The sequence below is a fragment of the Rhincodon typus genome, chromosome 26 (genome assembly GCF_021869965.1).
Source record: "Rhincodon typus isolate 14 chromosome 26, sRhiTyp1.1, whole genome shotgun sequence".
NCBI classification, from domain to species: Eukaryota; Metazoa; Chordata; class Chondrichthyes; order Orectolobiformes; family Rhincodontidae; genus Rhincodon; species Rhincodon typus.
Window position 1 is genome coordinate 43,575,891 of NC_063357.1, and position 19,615 is coordinate 43,595,505.

At 40.7% G+C, this 19,615-nt stretch overlaps 1 protein-coding gene across 1 annotated transcript in view; it reads left to right on the top strand.

Moving 5' to 3' along the window:
• zzef1 (zinc finger, ZZ-type with EF hand domain 1) overlaps positions 1 to 19,615 on the top strand; it is a 190,136-nt gene that overhangs the window by 70,457 nt on the left and 100,064 nt on the right. Inside the window, exons 15-21 of the mRNA XM_048612408.1 lie at positions 651 to 829; positions 1,104 to 1,237; positions 1,349 to 1,419; positions 4,049 to 4,163; positions 14,405 to 14,564; positions 15,285 to 15,406; positions 18,464 to 18,586. Of these exons, the coding sequence (XP_048468365.1) occupies positions 651 to 829; positions 1,104 to 1,237; positions 1,349 to 1,419; positions 4,049 to 4,163; positions 14,405 to 14,564; positions 15,285 to 15,406; positions 18,464 to 18,586 (904 nt within the window). The remainder of the gene's footprint in view (positions 1 to 650; positions 830 to 1,103; positions 1,238 to 1,348; positions 1,420 to 4,048; positions 4,164 to 14,404; positions 14,565 to 15,284; positions 15,407 to 18,463; positions 18,587 to 19,615) is intronic.

Below are 19,615 nucleotides of genomic sequence, written 5' to 3' on the forward strand. Positions count from 1 at the left end.
TGGGAGTGTGAGAGATGGTGGGAAGGAGGAAGCAGGGAGTGGGAGTGAGGGAAGGATGTGAAAAGAGTAGCTAGTTAGAAAGTAGCAAGTTGAAACCAGATTTTTGGGTCACTTAGGTTTGAGATAGCCAATAGATTTTGTAGGTAAACCCACAGTGTAGTTAGGGAGGGAGTTCTAGAATTTTGACCCGGTGAATAGGAAAATGAGGAGCTTGGATCAAGAGGAAGTGAGCCTTTGGTGAATCGTGTGCAGTGGAGCCAGGGTGTCACATTGTTTTGAGACTTCTTTTGAATTAAAGGGCTGTGCTGCTAACTTGGGTTCTAAAGAAATATTCACAGACACAGTTGCAACCTCAGGCCAATCTGCTTTGATGGGTCGTGGTGGTACTTCATCTCCCTGGTGTTTGCAGTGCTGCAGCAATCTTCTCTGTGTTTGTCACTATTGGGGCACAAAAACCAGGAGACTAACTTTGACTTTATAGGGGGCGACTATTTCTCTTCTCCCCTGCCCTCAAAAGACGGATTAGAAAGATGGGGGCTCAAATTATGTCAAACATTGGCTTTGAAGGGGTAAACTTTCAGGACAACAATCTTCACTGAGAGAAAAATAATATAGGAAATGTAACTTTCATGTTTTATTTTGTCTTGCAGTCACGATATTGAGTGTCTCCAAGCACAAAGGATTTTGTTACAGCTGCTTCAGAATTGTTTGGTGTTACTGTCTGGACCTCAGCCTTCAAAAACCCAGGCCACAGCACAATCTACTGCCGAGAGCAAGCCCCCTATCGATAGAGAATCTGCTCGTGATCTCTATGTGTATCTTTGTAAAGGTAATGTGTAGCACCGATTTAGTGGTGGTTTGAGTAGTTTGTGTTTTGTATATTTCTTGAAAGGTTTTAAAAGAAGTATTTTGGTAAGTGTTAGTGACGCCTTATCCTTTTATACATTCCTACTGGGGAAGTAAGAATGGATGATTGTTTGCACACTGGGTTGTGTAATGTGTATAGCTGAGGTACTGAAGTCCCAAGAATTTAGCACTGCTGCACCTTTCGAGCTGGTGGTTCGTAGTGCAGCTCTGAATAACCTTGTGTTTTCTCTGAGTAGTAGTGGACGATGCAGAATATGACACGGTTTCTGGGGTGATGCTGAGGAAGGAGGCTGTAAATACCATCCTTAGTGGAGCAGCCATCTTTTTTCCTGATGTGCAGACCCGACGAGATCAGCTGTTTAAAATGATGGTGAGGCTCAGTATACTTTTCAGGCCGAGTTTTGTCTTTATGATTAAAGTGTAGCCTATGCACTGTATTATACTGCCAGGCCTCCCAACTTGTACTCTTTAACTTTTGTAGGAAACTGTCATTGAACCATCTCAACCTCAGTCTGCCACAATTACGTTCCAGTCCCTGTGTCATTACTTCAGGTGAGTCAGACATGTACAGGATTTTAAAAAGACGTGGGGACTAGAAAGGGGGGAAAAGAAACCCTTCTGCTTGTACAGCTTCTTTCATGACTTCACGATGCTCCAGAAGTGCTTTAGAGTCAATTTAGTTTTGAAACGGAAACAGAAATCGCTTGAAAAGCTCAACGGGTCTGACAGCACCTGTGGAGAGAAATCAGAGTTAATGTTTTGGGTCCAGTGATCCTTCCTTAAAATGGGGAAAGGGTCACTGGACCTGAAACATTAATTCTGATTTCTCTCCACAGATACTGCCAGACCCGCTGAACTTTTCCAACAATTTCTGTTTTTGTTTCTGATTTACAGCATGTGCAATTCTTTCTTTATTGAGTACTTTTCAAAAAGTAGTCATTATAATAATGGAGTGAAACTGAGCAGGCAATTTGTCTGGTATAGATAAGGTGAATGGCAGGTGTCTGTTTGCTAGGCTGGGGCATATTTTTACGATGAGAGGAAGAAGATTTAAAAAAGACATTAGAGGTAACATTTTTACGCAGAATGGCTCGTGTGTGGAATGGACTTCCGGATGAAGTGGTGGATGCAGGTACAGTTACAATATTTCAAAGACATTTCGATAAGTACATGAGTAAGAGAGATTTGGAGGGATTGGGCCAGTGCAAACAGATGGGACTAGTTTAGTTTGGAATTAGGGTCGACATGGACTGGTTGGACCGAAGGGTCTGTTTCCGTGCTGTATGACTCTCTGATAAGGCCGGACAAACAGATGAGATAAAAATGACCATGTCATTTAGTTTAATGACTGGTTAAGTATCGACTGGGATGCCAGAATTTCCTTGGCCTTCACTTGCATTCATTTACATTTACCTGGGACTACATGAACTGAATTCATTCTCACTGGAAAGATAGCACCATGAGCAATGCAATGCAGCAGTAAAGTATCAGCCTAGATTGTAGGCTTAAATCTCCAGAAGGGAGCTTGACCTCATGAGCTCTGACTTGGACGCACACTCCCACCTCCGAGCCAAGGTCCTCTTTACAAAATATGTAGAGGGCAAAAAGTAACAGCTCTGTTTTATCTGTTAATAAAGGTGTATTAATGGATCTAAGGTAAGGGAGAATAACACTCGTTTGCATTTTTGTAAAGTTATAGCACAGAATTAAATTGATTGCAGGAAACCAAACATGTTTCCTTTCACAGTTCCTCCATGCTTCCAGATTTGAGCTGTATTCATGCTATTCCTCTGCCTAGTTAGAGTCTGGATTAATCCTGCTCCTCAAAAGGAGTCCTCCTTCCTCTTGTAAGTTTATACAAAATATCAAGACTAGAGCCCTTAGTGATCTGAATAAAATTTTGGGGAAGTTGAGGTAGAGAACTAGTCAGTTTGGTGACAGTTGGAGGAAATTATTCAACTTAAAATTATGGAATTAAATTTCAATACATTAAATTTCAGGGTGATAACTCAGTAAATTATCTGTTGCTTATTTGGTCAGCATCCAGAAGTAATGTTAGATCATGCTAACATCAAAGTACATGAATTTCAGTTCTGTATTACCAAGTGACTTAAAGTTGAAATGAAATGTTTGGAGAATAATTTCAAGAAGTATCCATTTATCAAGCATAATTTAAGGGAGCCGTCCTTGTCAGTTCTCTTTGGTACGCTCTGTCACTCACCGCCAGCCCTGCTCAAACTGCTGAGGTGGCAGGCCCTGTAACTGATCCCAGAAATTTCTAACTGGCATCCCATCTTTTGCTGTTAATAAGATGCACCTATCACACAAGCTCATTTTAGCAGAACAGCCAGCTTTGTGTTACCTGATGTAATGCTGCTACCCGTACAGAACAGTATATCCTCCGACCTACCTGGAGTAGTGATGTATAGATCTATTTCATCTAGAAAGAAGCTTCAAACCTATGTTACATATGTGTTTTGATCTATAAATGTATCTGTGGGTATTTTTTTCCTGGAGCTTTGCCATGATGGTTGTTGGAGATTTTCTATTCCAATCTCGAAAATGGGACAATTGGCCATTCTTTTGGGATTGTCTGTTTTTCTAAAACAAAAAGACCATGATCAGTTTATGTACAGAAGCCAGGTTTTGATTTAATCAAATTAAAAGTCAGTGTGTTCTAACTGAGCTATATTCAAGTTGAAACCGAAAGAACTGCGGATGTTATAAATCGGAACAAAAACAGAAGTTGCTGGAAAAGCTCAGCAGGTCTAACAGCATCTGTGAAAGAAAAAACAGAGTTAACGTTTTGAGTCCGGTGACCCTTCCTCAGAACTAAATTCAAGTTGAGCTGCTGTAGCAAAGACTCAAGTTGCTATTTGTGGTCCAACCTGCTAAAAGTTGCCTCACCTCTAAGGAAAATAATTCATTAATGTTCTGGTTGGATCAATCCAGGAATGAGTGTCTTTTACATAATGGAGTTGTACAGTGAGCTTTGGCAGTCTGTAAGAGTTAGTAAGTCAGAAGATTCCTTTGACCAAGTGCATAAGGAACAGCCAAAACTGAGTGTCACCTGTGGCCCCGTTAAACTTTGTTTCCTTCATTTTTCAGTATGCAGCATTAATGGATCTAAATGATTATTTTCTGGACTAATTGTGGTAATTTGTATTATTTTCTGACCCAGCAATCAAGATCCAAGTGGGCTTCTTCAGTTGCCGCAGAAGGGCGTTCCTGCAGATTTTGACATTAATTCAGTAATGATGGTCATGGATACTTTGCTGTTAGTTGCAACACGAGAGGTAAAAGGACTGTTATCTATGCTCTTTAAGTGAATGAATGATTAAATATTTTTGGCAAAAGGTTGATAATTTGCATTTGAAATTACAGCATAACCACAGAATACATTTGTCATCAAACATAACCTATTACACAACTACCTGTGAAATTCTGTTAACTTCAGTGTTGAAGGGAATGACTCAACAGAAGGGCAGGAGGAGGCAAGGCAGGGAGGGAGAAAGCAAGGTCAGAACATGGCAGCGGGATAAGCTTGAAGGCATGACTAGGGCAAGGTTGGAGGGAGGCAATTCCCGGGAAGTAACGCTGCAGTGGGGGCTTCAAATTTAAATGAGGACTGTGAACATTAAAGAAGGACACAGGCCTTACAAATGAAACAATGTTAGACAAGGCAGATTAAAGTGAGGACTTCAGGTGTACATGTGCTTCTTGTTCAGTTTCCTTTTTGTTAAGGACCAGACCAAACTTCCTCAAAATATATTAAGAAGATAGCCTAGGCCTGAGCTTTTTCATAGTTTAAAGGTAAGTGTGAGACGTTGGATTCCGAATGTAATTCCATTAGCCAAACTACTTGAATTCAAGCAAAATACACTTTATTTTTACACATCAGTTAAAATATAGACAAAATAAAAATTAAAGAATTTGCTCAACTGTAACTCTATCAGTGCTTAACAAAATAATTGTTCTAACATAGTAACATCCCATAAACACACCCTTGGCAAAGGCAAATTCAGTAAAATAGATTGATTCACATGCAATTCTAGCAGCAGGAAGGGAACCCCAGCTTTTGGCTATAATAGAGACCTATCACAGCTATCACCTAAAGGTGTTCACACACTGCATTTTATTAACTGTAATAAAAGTTTAAAAATGTTACACTCCATTTAAGTTTGTTTGCTGTAATAACCCAAATACAAAAATTCCATTATTCAAGTAGTACAAGACCAGAGATCTCAAAATGCCCATGATTCAGATCAGGCAGTGAGATCTTAGATGATCTGTAATTTTATCTTCAACTGCTTTTTAAATCTCAACCATTGTTATAAAGCTGAGGTTGACCTTCCTCTGATAACTAAAACCGAAACACCCAGAGAGGCGAGCCACACCCCATAATGTGTTAAAAGAGCTCCAATCTGTTATAAAGGAGTGGTTAAATAAAATAAACCCCAACATTCTCTTTATAATCAACAAGTAACAATTTATTTATCTAACTCTAACAGTGAATAAACTAACTAAACTATTAACAAAACGAATACCCCTTTCTAACTACTAACTATTCCCAAATAAAACAAGATTATAATTATATGCTATTGCAATAAATACAACTCCCACTTACATAAGATTTTAAAAAAATTAGAATTTAGTCTCTCGAAATTACAGCCAGGTTACGTCTTCTGGAATGTTCTGTGTCTTCTTTGATGAATCCTTCTGTCAGGAACACCTTTGTGGTGAATCCTACTGTCAGGAACGTTAACAGCTTGTGCCATAGGTACCTTTAATTTAGATGGAACTTTCTCGCAGGCTAGACAATTCTGTGAGACCCAGCGATTCTTTCTTTTGGAGCTGAGACCTGTTCTTTTGGCAGATGATAGCTAGCTATCTGCCGATTTTCCAAATGTCCTCATCATTTATACCCTTCATGACGTATAAGATTGGTCCTATGTTGTCAAAATCATCAGATTTAAATTTAGTTGGTGTTTTGGTACCAAAGGGCCTGGTTTAAATTAATTGGCTAAATTTAAAAACCTGTTGTCTTGGTAAAAATGCTGTTTGGCCTGCTAACAGGATGGCCTTTTGATACAAATGTTTCAATACAGGTGCTCTGTGCACCTGCAAACCCACAGACATCCTTTATGAATCTCTAAACATAGGAAAAGCACATTATCTTTTAAAGGGACCATGTACTGCTTTCCCCATCGTGATTTACAAACACCGACCTTCTGATGCCCTGTCTTCTAATCCATAAGTACTCTACACAACTTTGCAACACCATTCAAAACTTAAACCTGTTATTTATTCCAGTTCTAATAGTGAAAAGCTCCACTGTAACTCTGAACTAAGAAATGCAAGTTGAGATAGCTTTAGTGGTGAAACATGTACAGAAGATGAAGTGGGAGCAAGAGATGGAATTGAGAAAAATAAGAACTAAGGAAAAACATTTTAAAAAGGTATCCTTTTACATCTGCAACAATGATTAAGATTTGAAGAAATGAGATTTCGGATTTATAAAAGTTAATTTTCAGCACCAGATAATTGCTGTCAAAGAACCGAAGAACTAATGTGCTGTTTAATAGTCACTTACACTTAAATGGACAAGGTCTTTTCTTATGTCAATTTGTGGGTCATTTATTGGCAGTCCCTTGCAGACCAGGATAACTCTCTTCCACTCTCAGGGTGAGTCCGTAGGTGGATGTACAGACCGATGCAGCTACCACAGGCTCAGTTACACTTGGAGCAGAAGGTGGTTGCAGGAAGGGGTGGGTGGGACTGCTTTTGCTGCTTTCGCCTGGCTTCCATTTTTTCCCAACGGCAAGTCTTGCAGTGCTTGATGCCTTCCCGGATGCTGCTGCTCCTCCACTTTGGATGGTCTTGGTCCAGTGATTCCCAGGTGTCTGTGGGAATGCCGCACTTTGTCAATGAGGCGTTGAGCGTATCACTGAAGCACATCCTGTGTCCACCTGGGGCTCGCCTGCTGTTTCGAAGCCGGGAATAGAGCACCTGCTTGGTGAGTCTTGTGTCGGTCGTGCAGATGACCTGCCCAACCCACTAGCTGATCAAGGGAGGTTAGTGTTTCAACGTTGGTGAATTTGGCCTGGTCGAGGACGCTGGTTTTGGCCTGTCTTTATTCTCAGCGGATTTGCAGATCTTGCACAGACAGCATTGGTGGTACTGCTTTGGTGCCTTGAGGTGTCTGCTGTAGGCATTCAACGTCTCAGCTTTCCAGGAAGGTGGGAACCACTACAGCCCTGTAAACCATGATCTTGGTGTCGGATCTGGTGATGTTGTCCTTGAACACCCTTTTCCTCAGATGGCCAAAGGCTGCACTGGCACACCGGAGGCAGTGTTGGATCTCCTCACCAATAGCTGCTTTGGCTGACCAGATACTCCTGAGGTATTAGAAGTGGTGAGTCTTCTGTAAGACCTCCCTGCGGACTTTAATGATCAGGGATTCACTCCACATTGCCAGGCCAAGTTGATGGAGGACCTTTGTCTTGCGGTTGTTTAGGGTGAGACTCATGCTCTCTTGTGCCTCCGTAAAGATGCTGACACTGGTCTGGAGTATATCCCCTGAGATTGCACATATGGAAGCACCGTCTGATACTATAGCTCGATGACACTGGTTGGGGTGACTTTGCTTTTGGCTTAAAAGTGGCAGAGGTTGAATAATTTCCCAAAGGTTTTGTTAGCTCCACTCCAGCAGGGAGCTTGTTGGTGGTGGGGTGAAGCATTGCAGCGAAGTAGATCAAGAGCAGTGTTGGACGATGACGCAGCCTTGCTTGACAATGGTCTGAATGGGCAATGGGTCTGTGGTGGAGCCGTTTGTCATTACCATGACTTCCATGTTGTCGTGCAGTAGGCGAAGGATGGTGACAAACTTTATGGTGCAACCAACGCTCTACAATGCTTTCCGATCAACAGTGTCGAAGGTCAAAGAAGGCCATGTACGGGGGTTGGTTCTTTTCTCCTGCAGCTGTCATGCAGTGAAAACCATGTCCATTGTGTCCCTCCGTGGCCAGATGCCCACTGCGATTCTGGTGGAGTTCCTTAGTCACAGGAAGGAGACGGTTGAGGAGGACCTTGCTGCTGACTTTTCCAATGGTTGACAGCAGGGCGATTTCCCCTGTAGTAGCCGCAGTCGGACCTGTTCCTTTTTTTTTTAAAGAATACTCATGACTGTGGCATCTTGGAGCTCTCCTAGGATGCTAACCTCCTTCCAGACAAGGACGTGTAGCTGCAGCAGGAGCTCTTCACCTCAGCACTTCAATGCCTCAGTGGGGATGCTGTCTGCTGCAGCAACCTTGTAGTTCTTAAGCTGGCAGATGGCCTTCTGTACTTCGTGCAGAGCTGGTGTGTTTCTGAGCTCATGACGTGTAGCGTGCTGTGGGCTGTGTTCAAGGATGCTTGGATCGACGACAGAGCCCTGGCTGGGGAGGTCTCTGAACTGCTTCCCCTCAACATTATTTGATGGCTTCTTTAACTTGGATAAGAGCCATTTTGTGGGTATCTATCACTTGAGTCCAGCAAGTTTACATACTTTATTATTGAGTATCTCAGTGAAACTCTGTGAAAGCTGGAGTAGTGGGGAAACCTTGACAGCAGCTTCCTGATTGCAAAGATGAAATAGGAGCAGGAGTAGGCCACCTGGCTCCTTGGGTCTGCTGTGCCGTTCGATTACATCATCATCGCTCATCCACAGAATGCAATTATGACATTTTCTGCTTATGTCTCAAATGCTGGAAGTGGCGGTCTGATTGACTCCTCAATAATGGAGGGAACCCCTCTGTCATATTTACTGGAAACTCTGGGAAAACCTCTAATGCCTGCAACTGTTTCCATTTGTTGCATCAAAATGATTTGTAAAGTTATAAATATACAAGATGACTTTACACACACATCAGAGTCACAATGGTGTCAGTAATAGGAGCAAGGAATTCGTCTCAACTTTCTTTGACATGCAGGCTAGACATGGGAAATATAGCAATGTTTTTGTTCTCTATAATGTTAGTGTTTTCACCCACTATGAATTTTGAAACAGTCTACCCTTATCAGTTCAACATTTGTGTGCAATCAGTAAATATTACTACATGAAAGTTAAAGATTAAAGTAAGTAACAAAATTGACGATGTTTTAAATATATCAAAATTTAACCTATCCACTTCTACTTTGCTGTTGCTTGTAACCAGACGAGAAGATTTGCTTGAATGGTGGCTGCTTCCTTTGTGCTTTCAATGCCAGAAGCATTTCTGCTCTTTTGAAAATATATTTGATGTCCACCTTTAAACAATAACCTCTTGGTAATTTCATTATCCTGCCCCCTTCCCCATCTATTAAAAGCTTAAATCCCACGGCTTTCAAAATTCATATGATTGGTAATAAAGCTGCTGTAAAGTGATCCAGTCTATGCAATTAGGAGAAAATCTTGAAGAATTTCATTTCCTTTCCAGAAGGAATCTACCTGAATAAGAACATTAACATTAGAAAGTGGAGCTTGAGTATAAGACCTCTTGCCCTGCAATCCCGTAAGATCATGGTCGAGGTTCAGTTTAACTCTACTCGCCTGTCCAATCTCTACATCCTTTATTGGTAAAAAGTTGCCTTAGTTCTCATTGTTGGCCGAAACTTTCTGTGTGGATTCTCCAGTCCATGTTCTCTATTGTTTGTTGCTGCATTTGAAGGACTAGTCCGCACAAATGTGTGCTTAGGCCTTTGTTGGAAACTGCTTCCTTCATGTTGCAATTTAATGTATCCTATTACTGTTTTAAGATCGGTCCTTTACTCATAGATTGATTTGTCACAATCTTAGCATTTATTAGATAATTGTTCAAGATGCCTATGGTTATGAACTACTTCTTTAGGAGCCAACTTACTTGTGGAATCCGTAACAGCAAAGTCGTTTTCTTACCTGGTTGGTCTGTTGCCACATGTAAATCCGTGCATAACTTTTGGATCGATTGCCTTGTAAGGAGGTTCAATATTTTTCTGCATTCTCTCCTTTCAAAGTTGCAGAGCCTTGGTGCTTCTCTTGCTGGACTTGCCCCCCAGTAATTTTGTTTGGTGAGCGCAAGATCTTTCTTATTTTTCTGGCCTGAAATATTCACATCAATATTTCTCAAATAACTGAACAGCAGATCTTTTGTAAGACTTTTGTTGGATAACAGTTGCTTCAAGGATATGGTGCTCTCGATTATCTTGATAATCAGCTGTCTTCGGCTGTAATATGAGCCACCCTCCGTGTACTTGTTGTCCAGTCTTTGACAGATCTTCCTCAATTCTTGGTCGCTGCATTTATTGAGAAGATCTTCCCAACTGGCTATCTCTGTACAAGTAGGCATTGTTTTGCTGCTATTGTTGCAGGTTTTCAGTGTAGTTTCTCTGAACTGGTGAGGAATGGAAGTGTAGGGAAAAGACTTCAGTGTTGTGTAATGTTACTAAGAAACTCTAAGCATAACAAGGGGTGGGCTTTGGGTTTCATGCTTTCTGAAATTCTCACTGGTTGAGGAATCAAATGTTTAACCCATGCTAATGATTATCACGGGCCATGCAAATTACACAACCAACCTCAGTCAGTTTTAGAGTTTGTGTGTGATTCAGGAACTAGCATCATTTTGTCATGCATTCAGCTTTTAATTTTGTTGATCACTAATATTTTACTAAATTTACTACAATAATGTTTATGATATCCACCTCTTATGAATCTGGGTACTTCCAGTTGAATGCTCTGGCACAATTTTTTTAAAACTGTGATGTTCTACATGAAGTCATATCTTTTGTTAATGCATTGTTTCTCCAGTTATTGATGATACAGCAAGGGAGACGTGAGCAATTTATCTTCCAGATCCATACATATTCATGAGAACACCTGTACATTGTGCAGCCAGGGCTTGGTTGGTAGCCTTCTTTTGTGTTGGGAGATTTGTGAATTCTGTTCTATTCTTGGACTTAAACATGAAAATGAAGGCTGATGCATCAGTCCCGTACTGAAGGAATACTTCACTGTCGAAGGTGCCATCTTTCAGTAGGAAAATTGAACCCAGGCCCTTTCAGGTTGATGTAGAATCTTCACAGAATCAGATGATCTGGTCATTATCACCTAGGGTATTTTTGAGAACTTGCTGTTTGCTGTCCTACTTTACAGCAGCTGACTGAGTTTCACAGTTATATCGGTGATATAATATTTTGGAACTTCTTGTAGTTGTGGAAGGTGCTGTTTCAGTGGAAGTGTTTTTTCAGTCCCCAACTCCATTGTTTTTATGAATACGTATCCTATGTATGATCAGTGCATCTTAGACCTTTTTTTGTCATTTCCATTATCTTTTGACTTTCATTTTTATAGTGCTTCATTGTTTTGCATTGCATTTTAGAGCAACCCTTCACAAACAAAAATGTAATTCTGATAATTTTAATACGTGCTAACCAAGCCCTAACTTTCCATGCAGTAAAATTGGAGTTATATCCAGAATTTAGTTTTACTAGTAATTGTGCACTAGTAAACCAGTATGGTATGACAGGACTTATCATATGGAAGAAGGTCATTTGGCTCATGTGTGCCAACAAGTAGCTTATCAGTTTGATCATACAGTCTTGGTCTTGGTCTTAGTCCATAACCTTGTGTGTCACAGTACCCTGGAGCCATATCAAAGTGCTTGTTAGATGTCATGAGGATGGCTGCAAGGTACTGTCCTTTCAGTCCACAAGTTCCTGATTTCTACCAGCCCTCTGGGTGAAGCAATTTCCTCTGAAATATCCTATCTTAGCTTAAATTCATGCCCAAATGTGATCACATGATGAAGCTGTGTTTGCATTGGATATTAAAGACCTGTTTGGTTAAGCCAGCCTTTGGTTGTTGAATAAGCAACAAATAGGCTTGGCGTAGTTAAGAGTGCAGACCTGCTGGAGAAATGTAAACGATATGACTCACTGGATAAATATACCTGCTCTTATCTGAGCTTATGAACCAAGCAAAACCATTATTTGTTCATCTAATCTTTTGAGGAGATTGACTATATTTTTAATATTCGAGCATGAAAGAGTTATTGTTCTTCACACTCTAGTGCTCTGTGTTTGTTATTCTGTTGTCACAACATACTTGGGAAAGTGCACTGATGCTGGTGCCCCACTACTCCAGAGATCAGTTAAAAGTTGAACATGCAATCAAGTTACTCAAAGACTCCAATTTGTGTGCCTCGCAAACTCAGATTAGTTGAATACACCAACTAGATTTCTGTCCTTAACAAAAAGCAGCTGCTTGCTACAAATAAATTGGTTCTAACCACAGGCAAACAAAATGTAACTTCTCAGCTTATAATGCTTAAACTTAAACTCAACCCCTTCTTAAAGCCCTAACATGCAAATTAATATAGATATAAAGAAACAAACAAAAAATCAAGATTATGGCTGGAGGAAGAAAACAAGGGGAACACAGTTCAATAGCACCAGTCCACGGGGTTTAATGCTGTGTCCTTTTGCTTCTTCCAAGTCCTCTGATCATCAACATCATCATCTTTCCAAGTGACTTCAGTTCTTTACTGAAGACGCAGGGTGATTGGCACACTAAATGTTCAGTCGTTCGTTGGTTCAGAGCAGTGGCTTATGACACATGGTGAGAGAATAGCTAACTATTGACCAATTCTTTCTTTATTCTGTACAAGAAGAGAGGCTTTTGTCTTGTTAGATGCTGGGTACTTTTTGTCGCTGTATTTGCACACGTGCTGTACACCTACATAGGAACCAATCGGAGAGTAGTTGCCAAGCTGTGCACTGCTGACCCCCCCACAACTGGCCCTGATTGAAAAACTAACCAACAGGCAGTCTCTGGGGGGAAAAGCTACTGGTGTGGCAGAAATGGATTATCAACATAGGAGTGTAAGAGGGAAGGAGGTGTGAATGGCAGTTGTGGAGTTGGAGTACTAAATTGTGACATTGATATTTAATATTGGTAAGGATAAAAAGTATGAGTTTTCTAATCCTGTATAACATTCATTTTAAGTTTAGCCATGATATTTACTTGGATCTGCTTTCAGACCCATTGCTAATTTCCTTGCCAAAAATAAAATTGGATGGTTGCAAAGTGTTTGGACACTGGAAATCCAAAACAAAAAGATGAAAGTTCAGTCCTGAAACACACCTTTAGTCTTTGCAGATGCTTCCACACCCCAATACTTCCAAACAGTTTCTGTTTGTATTAGATTTCATAATTTCCAACACTAATTGCCCTCACAATCTGTTCAAACATGTGGATCTGACGAGTGATTCACTGTCACAGATGACTTTGTTTAAACAGGTTTTGTAAAATTATACTCAGGCTATTTCTGTACAAATGAATAGGAATAAGAAAGACAAGGGCAACAAGCATAAGGGAGCACCTCCACCTACAGTTTTCCCTCCCAAGTCTCTATCAAACCTGACTTGGAATTATATAGCACTTCCTTCACTGTTCAGATCCTGGAATTTTTGTCCCTAACACTGATTCTATCTCTGACCATTTGGATTGCAGTGTGGTTCAAGAAGGCAACTGACTCTATTTTCTCAAGGGCATTTGGGATCAGCAATAGATGCTGACCTGACCAGTGATGGCCACATCCTCTGAATAAATTTGATGAGTTTCACTCCCAAAACAAATGACACAAATTGTAACACGTATTGAAATAGTTGAACCAGAACAAAAGCAAAATTCTGCAGATGCGTAAGGTTGAAATTAGAAGCGAAAACGCCACTTCTGCGTTAGTTTAGTATCATCTGCAGAGAGATGAACAGAAGTAATGTTTCAGGGTCAGTGGTCTTTCATTGTCCTGATGAAAGCCCATTGATCTAAAGCATTGAATCTGTTCCTTCATCCACAGGTGTTGAGTATTTCCAGCATATTTTTGCAAAAACCGTTGAGTATTATTTCTGTGTGATTTTTCTGTTGGGTGGAGTTGAACTCTAAGGTTCCCCCGTAAAGTGAAATATTCCTGCCTGTGCCATAGCTCCATTGTTGCTGGGATCTGGGATAATATTCAGGAAGAGAAACATATCATGGATGCTGTCCAATTTCGCTCCATTCTTTATACACCTTTTGAGTGTGCATACACATGAACTGCAGTATATGAAAGCATCTGTCATTTTGTTAAGGCCTGGTACTTGGCGCCATGCAAAACTGACTGATGCAGTTTTATTTTTAATTTGTTCAGTGAACGTTTAGACTTGAAGTTGCAAATCAGAAATCAGAGGGCCATGAATTTTATGTCAGTTTTGCGCAATTACAATTTCTGTTTCTCAGTGTCCCACTGTTTTAATGATGCCAAGGTTCTTGCAATTGGTGCTTTCTCCCAAGATCTTGCATAGTCAGTTGCCAGGAATTGTTCAGGTCAGCACCAGGGAATATCCATTGTTCCCATAGCCTTGAGCAAGTTCAGGCTCAGTTGGCTGCTGTGAGGCCTTTGCAACATGGATCAATGCCAGAAGCATGAAACTTTTGTGTGATATTAGAGAAGCTTGGCTAAACATGCACATGTGCTAATGGCTTTTTTATGTTGGTTACTTTCAGTGCAAGTTGATGGTCACGAACAGCTTGTTTGGGAAGAATGAAGCCGTTCTTGTCAATCTACTCTGGGCATTGCAGGGTCACCTCCTTTCCTGGTGTTACCTGCAACTGAAGGGGAACGATGCCGTGTCTCTCCGTCATACCAGAGAAATCCTCCTCAACTGTACGTACCATTGTCTTTACACTCTCAACTTCTGCTTGTAATTTAAATTGGAAAGATAACATTAAAAATGTACAGAAAGAGAGCACCTTTCAAGAGATTACCTTTATAAATTTAGAAAAAGGATTTGCACTGCAAATTCTTTGAGTGATATTGAGAAACTATCTGTACAATGTGGCTACTTCTGACCATATTTCCTGATTTCAGTGTAACAAAATTGATACCTTCTAAAAGTTGATCACCAGCCCCAAAGGTAGAATCAAAATTTCAGTTCAGTTAGTGTCAAAAATCATTACTGCCATATCTTGCTCACTTTAACGACTCATCTGAAAGACAGCAACTCTTGACAATTAGAACTTTTTGTGTTGAGTTTTAACTTGAATTCAGCAATAGTGTAGATAATTTTAGTTGCCCCGTTCAGAGATGTTATGACACATCTCTGGAGCAGGTGGGACTTGAACCCAGAGGTACAGATGCTATCACTGTGCCTCAAGAACCCTATTTCTTGAATGTAAACTCTACCAGCTGGTGGAACTTGAACCCACATACCCAGAACAATTAGCCTTTGGGATTCTTCTAGTCCGGTGACATTCCCACTATGCCATTGCGATCTTTCTAAGAGTTGATCTAACTGTGCAAAATTTCACCTGTATTGTAGAGAACGTCTAGACTGGAAAGTGATTTGGATTTCTTTATGTTCTTTACCATAATGTTGCTGGACAGATGTAAAACGCCACATTTCCAGTGCATCCAATGTTCTGGATTTCATGATGTTGAAATGCAGTGGTAATCAGATCATGTCGAGTTTGAAGGACTCCTTTCTTGCGATGGCAACTAGACAACTGGTATGTCAGTTTAAGAAATGATGCATGCTCACTATTTTAATGAAATGTTATCATCAAAAGTTGACCGATTAAACTGATGTGATAAGAAAACATTGCAAATTTGTCTCGGTACAGCTTATGTAAAAACTGATGGTGTAAATCATGAAACTCAAAAGATGGGTGATTGATTTATTATAGTTTCTTACTCCATTTTCAGCATTTGCAGTTCATTTTAAAATAATTCCTGGATAGATTTGTTAACTTATACCACTGTAAACTATTGCCAGTTTTAATGTTGTAGCTGAATGAAAAATTATTACACAAACTAGCTCCCTCCAGTTAGAGTCATAGAAATATTCAGCACAGAAACAGACTCTTCAGTCCAACTTGTCCATGCTGACCAGATATCCTAAATAAATCTAGTCCCATTTGCCAGCATTTGGCCCATATCCTTCTAAATCCATCCTTTTCATATGCCCAACCAGGTGCCTTTTAAATATTGTAATTGTACCAGCCTCCACGTCTTCATCTGGCAGTTCATTCCATACACACATCATCCTCTGCGTGAAAAAGTTGCCCCTTCGATCCCTTTTAAATCTTTCCCCTCTCATCTTAAACCTATGCTGTCTAGTTTTGGACTGCCCTATCCCTGGGAAAAGACCTTGTCAATTTTCCTTATCCATGCCTCTCATGATTTTATAAACCTGTATAAAGTCACCCCTTAGCCTCATTATCTCCAGGGAAAATAGCTCCAGTCTATTCAACCTCTCCCTATAGCTCAAACCCTCCAACCCTGACAACATCCTTTTAAATCTTTTCTGAACTCTTTCAGGTTTCACAACATCCTTCCAATAGCAGGGAGACCAGAATTGCACACAGTATTCCAGTAGTGGCCTAACCAATGTCCTGTACAGCTGCGACATGAACGCCTAGTTCCTAAAGTCAATGCACTGACCAAAAGAGGGAGGCATACCAAATGCCGCCTTCATTATCCTGCCTATCTGTGACTCCACTTTCAAGGAACTATGAACCTGCACTCCAAGGTCTCTTGGTTCAGCAACACTCTCCAGGTCCTTACCATTAAGTGTATAAGTCCTGCCCTGATTTGCCTTTCCAAAATGCTGCACCTCACATTTATCCAAATTAAACTTCATCTGCCACTCCTTTGCCTATTGGCCCATCTGATCAAGATCCCATTGTACTCTGAGGTAGCCTCCTTTGCTGTCCGCTACACCTCTAATTTTGGTGTCATCTGCAAACTTACTAACCATACCTCCCGCACACTGATCCTTGTGGCACACCGCTGGTCACAGGTCTCCAGTCTGAAAAGCAACCCTCCTCCACCATCTTCTGTCTTCTACCTTTGAGCCAGTTCTATGTCCACTTAACTCGTTCTCCCTCTATTTTGTGTGATCTAACCTTGTTAACCAATCTACCATGAGGAACCTTGTCGAACGCCTTACTGAAGTCCATATAGATCACGTCATTACTCTGCCCTCAGCAATCCTGTTCGTTACTACTTCAAAAAACTCAATCAAGTTAGTGAGCCACTATTTCCCACTCTCAAAGCCATGTTGACTATTCCTAATTAGTCCTTGACTTTCCAAATACTGTTCCTCAGGATTCTCTCCAATAACTTGCCCACCACGGATGTCAGGCTCACTGATCTATAGTTCCCTGGCTTTTCCTTACCACCTTTTAAGTAGTGGTGCCACGTTAGCCAGCCTCCAGTCTGCCGGCACCTCACCTGTGGCTATCGATGATACAAATATCTCAGCAAGGGTCCCAACAATCACTTCCCTAATTTCCCACAGAGGTCCTGGGGTTTTATCCACTTCATGCGTTTTAAGATGTTCAGCACCCCCTCCTCTGTAGTATGGACATTTTTCATTCACGAGATGAGGGTGCCGCTGACCAGGCAGCATTTATTGCCTATCCCTAATTGCGCAGAGGGCTGTTTAGAGTCAACCACATTGCTGTGGATCTAGAGTCTCGTGTAGGCCAGACCAGGTAAGAGATCTGCAGGAGAAAAAAAATCCTTTAGCCCAATGAATATGTGCCAGACAAAAACAACCACCTAACTGTCCTAATCCTATTTTCCAGCACTTAGTCCGTATCCTTGTATGCCTCGCATTGCAAGCGTACATCCAAACACCCAGAAGTTGAGAGTTTCTGCCTCTGTCATCATTACAGACAGAGTTTCAGATTACTGCCACTCTCTGGGTGAAAGATTTTTTCCTCAATCCCTTCTAATACTCTTGTCGGCTACCTTAAATCTCTGCCTCCTGGTCATTAATCCCTCCACCAAGGGAAAGTGTTTATAACCGTCTGTCCTGTCCATATCCCTGATAATTTTATACATCTCAATCATGAGCCCCCTCCGTCTCCTCTGCTCCAAGGAAAGCAGCCCCAGTCTATACAATCTTTCTTCATAACTAAAACTCTCCAGCCCAGGCAACATCCTGGTAAATCTCCTCTGCACCTTCTCCAGTGCATTCACATCCCTCCTCTAATGTGTATTCCAGAACTGTACACCATATTCTAACTGTGGCCTAACCAACATTTTATACAGTTCCAGCATAATCACCGTGTTCTTAAACTTTGTGTCTGGGCAAAAAAAAGACAAGTATCCCATTTATGTCTTCTTTTATAAGTCACCTTATCTAATCCTGAGAGCCATGTATCTGAGTAGCCTTCACGATTTTCATTTTCTGATTGTACAAATCCACTAAATGTTATTGGGTATAACCAAATGTTGTTTTGCACAGCTATCTTTATAATAGATTCTAATGTAGTAAGAACAATGTAGTAAGATATCACTATCTCATAAGCTGGCAGACCAGTCCTTGCTAACATAATGGTCTGTCATTTTTAAAGCTATAACATGATGCATGCAGAAACTTGCATTTAGTGATCTATATACAATTGAAGCCATAGTGTATCATTGCTTGTAATATTTCCTTTATTATTATTGCAGCAAATATGCATCTGTGTTTTTAAATCTGTTCTTATCCAAGTGATTAATTTAGATTACTTTTGCATGACCATCCAATAATGTTTTATCAATTTTGGTTGTAGGTTATCTTTCTTTTGGAGCTTTCTAGTTTGGACATTCCTCACTGTGCACTTCTACAGGCTTTTGCTCCACTGGCTAAAACATTAAAGACCCTCTGTTGTGAAATTGGTGATGACTTTATAAAGGTAAGTAGTCTATATCTCACCTCTAAATAAAAACCGAAAGAACTGTGGATGCTGTAAATCAGGAACAAAAACAAAGTTGCTGGAAAAGCTCAGCAGGTCTGGCAGCATCTGTGAAGAAAAACTCAGAGTTAACGTTTCAGGACCGGTGGCCCTTCCTCAAAACTTTGTTTTTGTTGTTGTATCTAACTTCAGCCTTTTTGATGCAGACTTTTTGGTACTCGCCTAGAAAATGTATTAGTAAGATGAGAAGAAATAGGAGCTGGAGTAAGCCTGATAGAGTTACTAGTGGAGACCCACAGGAATCAGGGCTGGGCTACAATTATTTACAATGTATATTAATGAGAGAAGTGAATGTACAGTCGCCAAATTTGCTGGTGACAGCAAAATAGATGGGAAGGCAAATGGTGAGGATGACGGAGTCTGTAGAGGGATATAGACAGATGAAGCAAGTGGGCAAAAATTTAGCAAAAAGAATTTAATGTGGGCAAATGTGAGGTTATGCACTTTGGCAGGAAGAATAAAGGAGCAGAAGTAGGGAGGTTTGGCTAAAACTATACAAGGTACTAATCGGACCACAGCTGAATACTGTGAACAGTTTTTGGGCCCCTTAGCTAGGGAAAGATATACTAGCATTGGAGGCAGGTTCATCCCAGGTATAGAGAGAATTTCATATGACATTAGGTTGCATAGATTGGGCCTGAGTTCATTGGAATTTAGAAGAAACAAAGGTGACCTTTTTGAAGTATGCAAAATTGATGGGGTAGATGTGGAAAAACTGTTTCCCCTTGTGGGAGAGTCTGGGGCCAGAGGACATAATCTCAGAATAAAGTGCTGCCCACTGAAGACAGTGATAAAGAACTTCCCCTCTGAAGGTGGTAAATCTGTCAAATTCTTTATCTTGGAGGCCTATCGAGGCTGTGTTGTAAAGTATATTCAAGGCTGAGGTGGTCAGATTTTTAATCAAAGATAATCAAGGGTTATAGGGAAAAAGCAGGAAAGTGGATTTAAGGATTATCTGAACTGCATGAT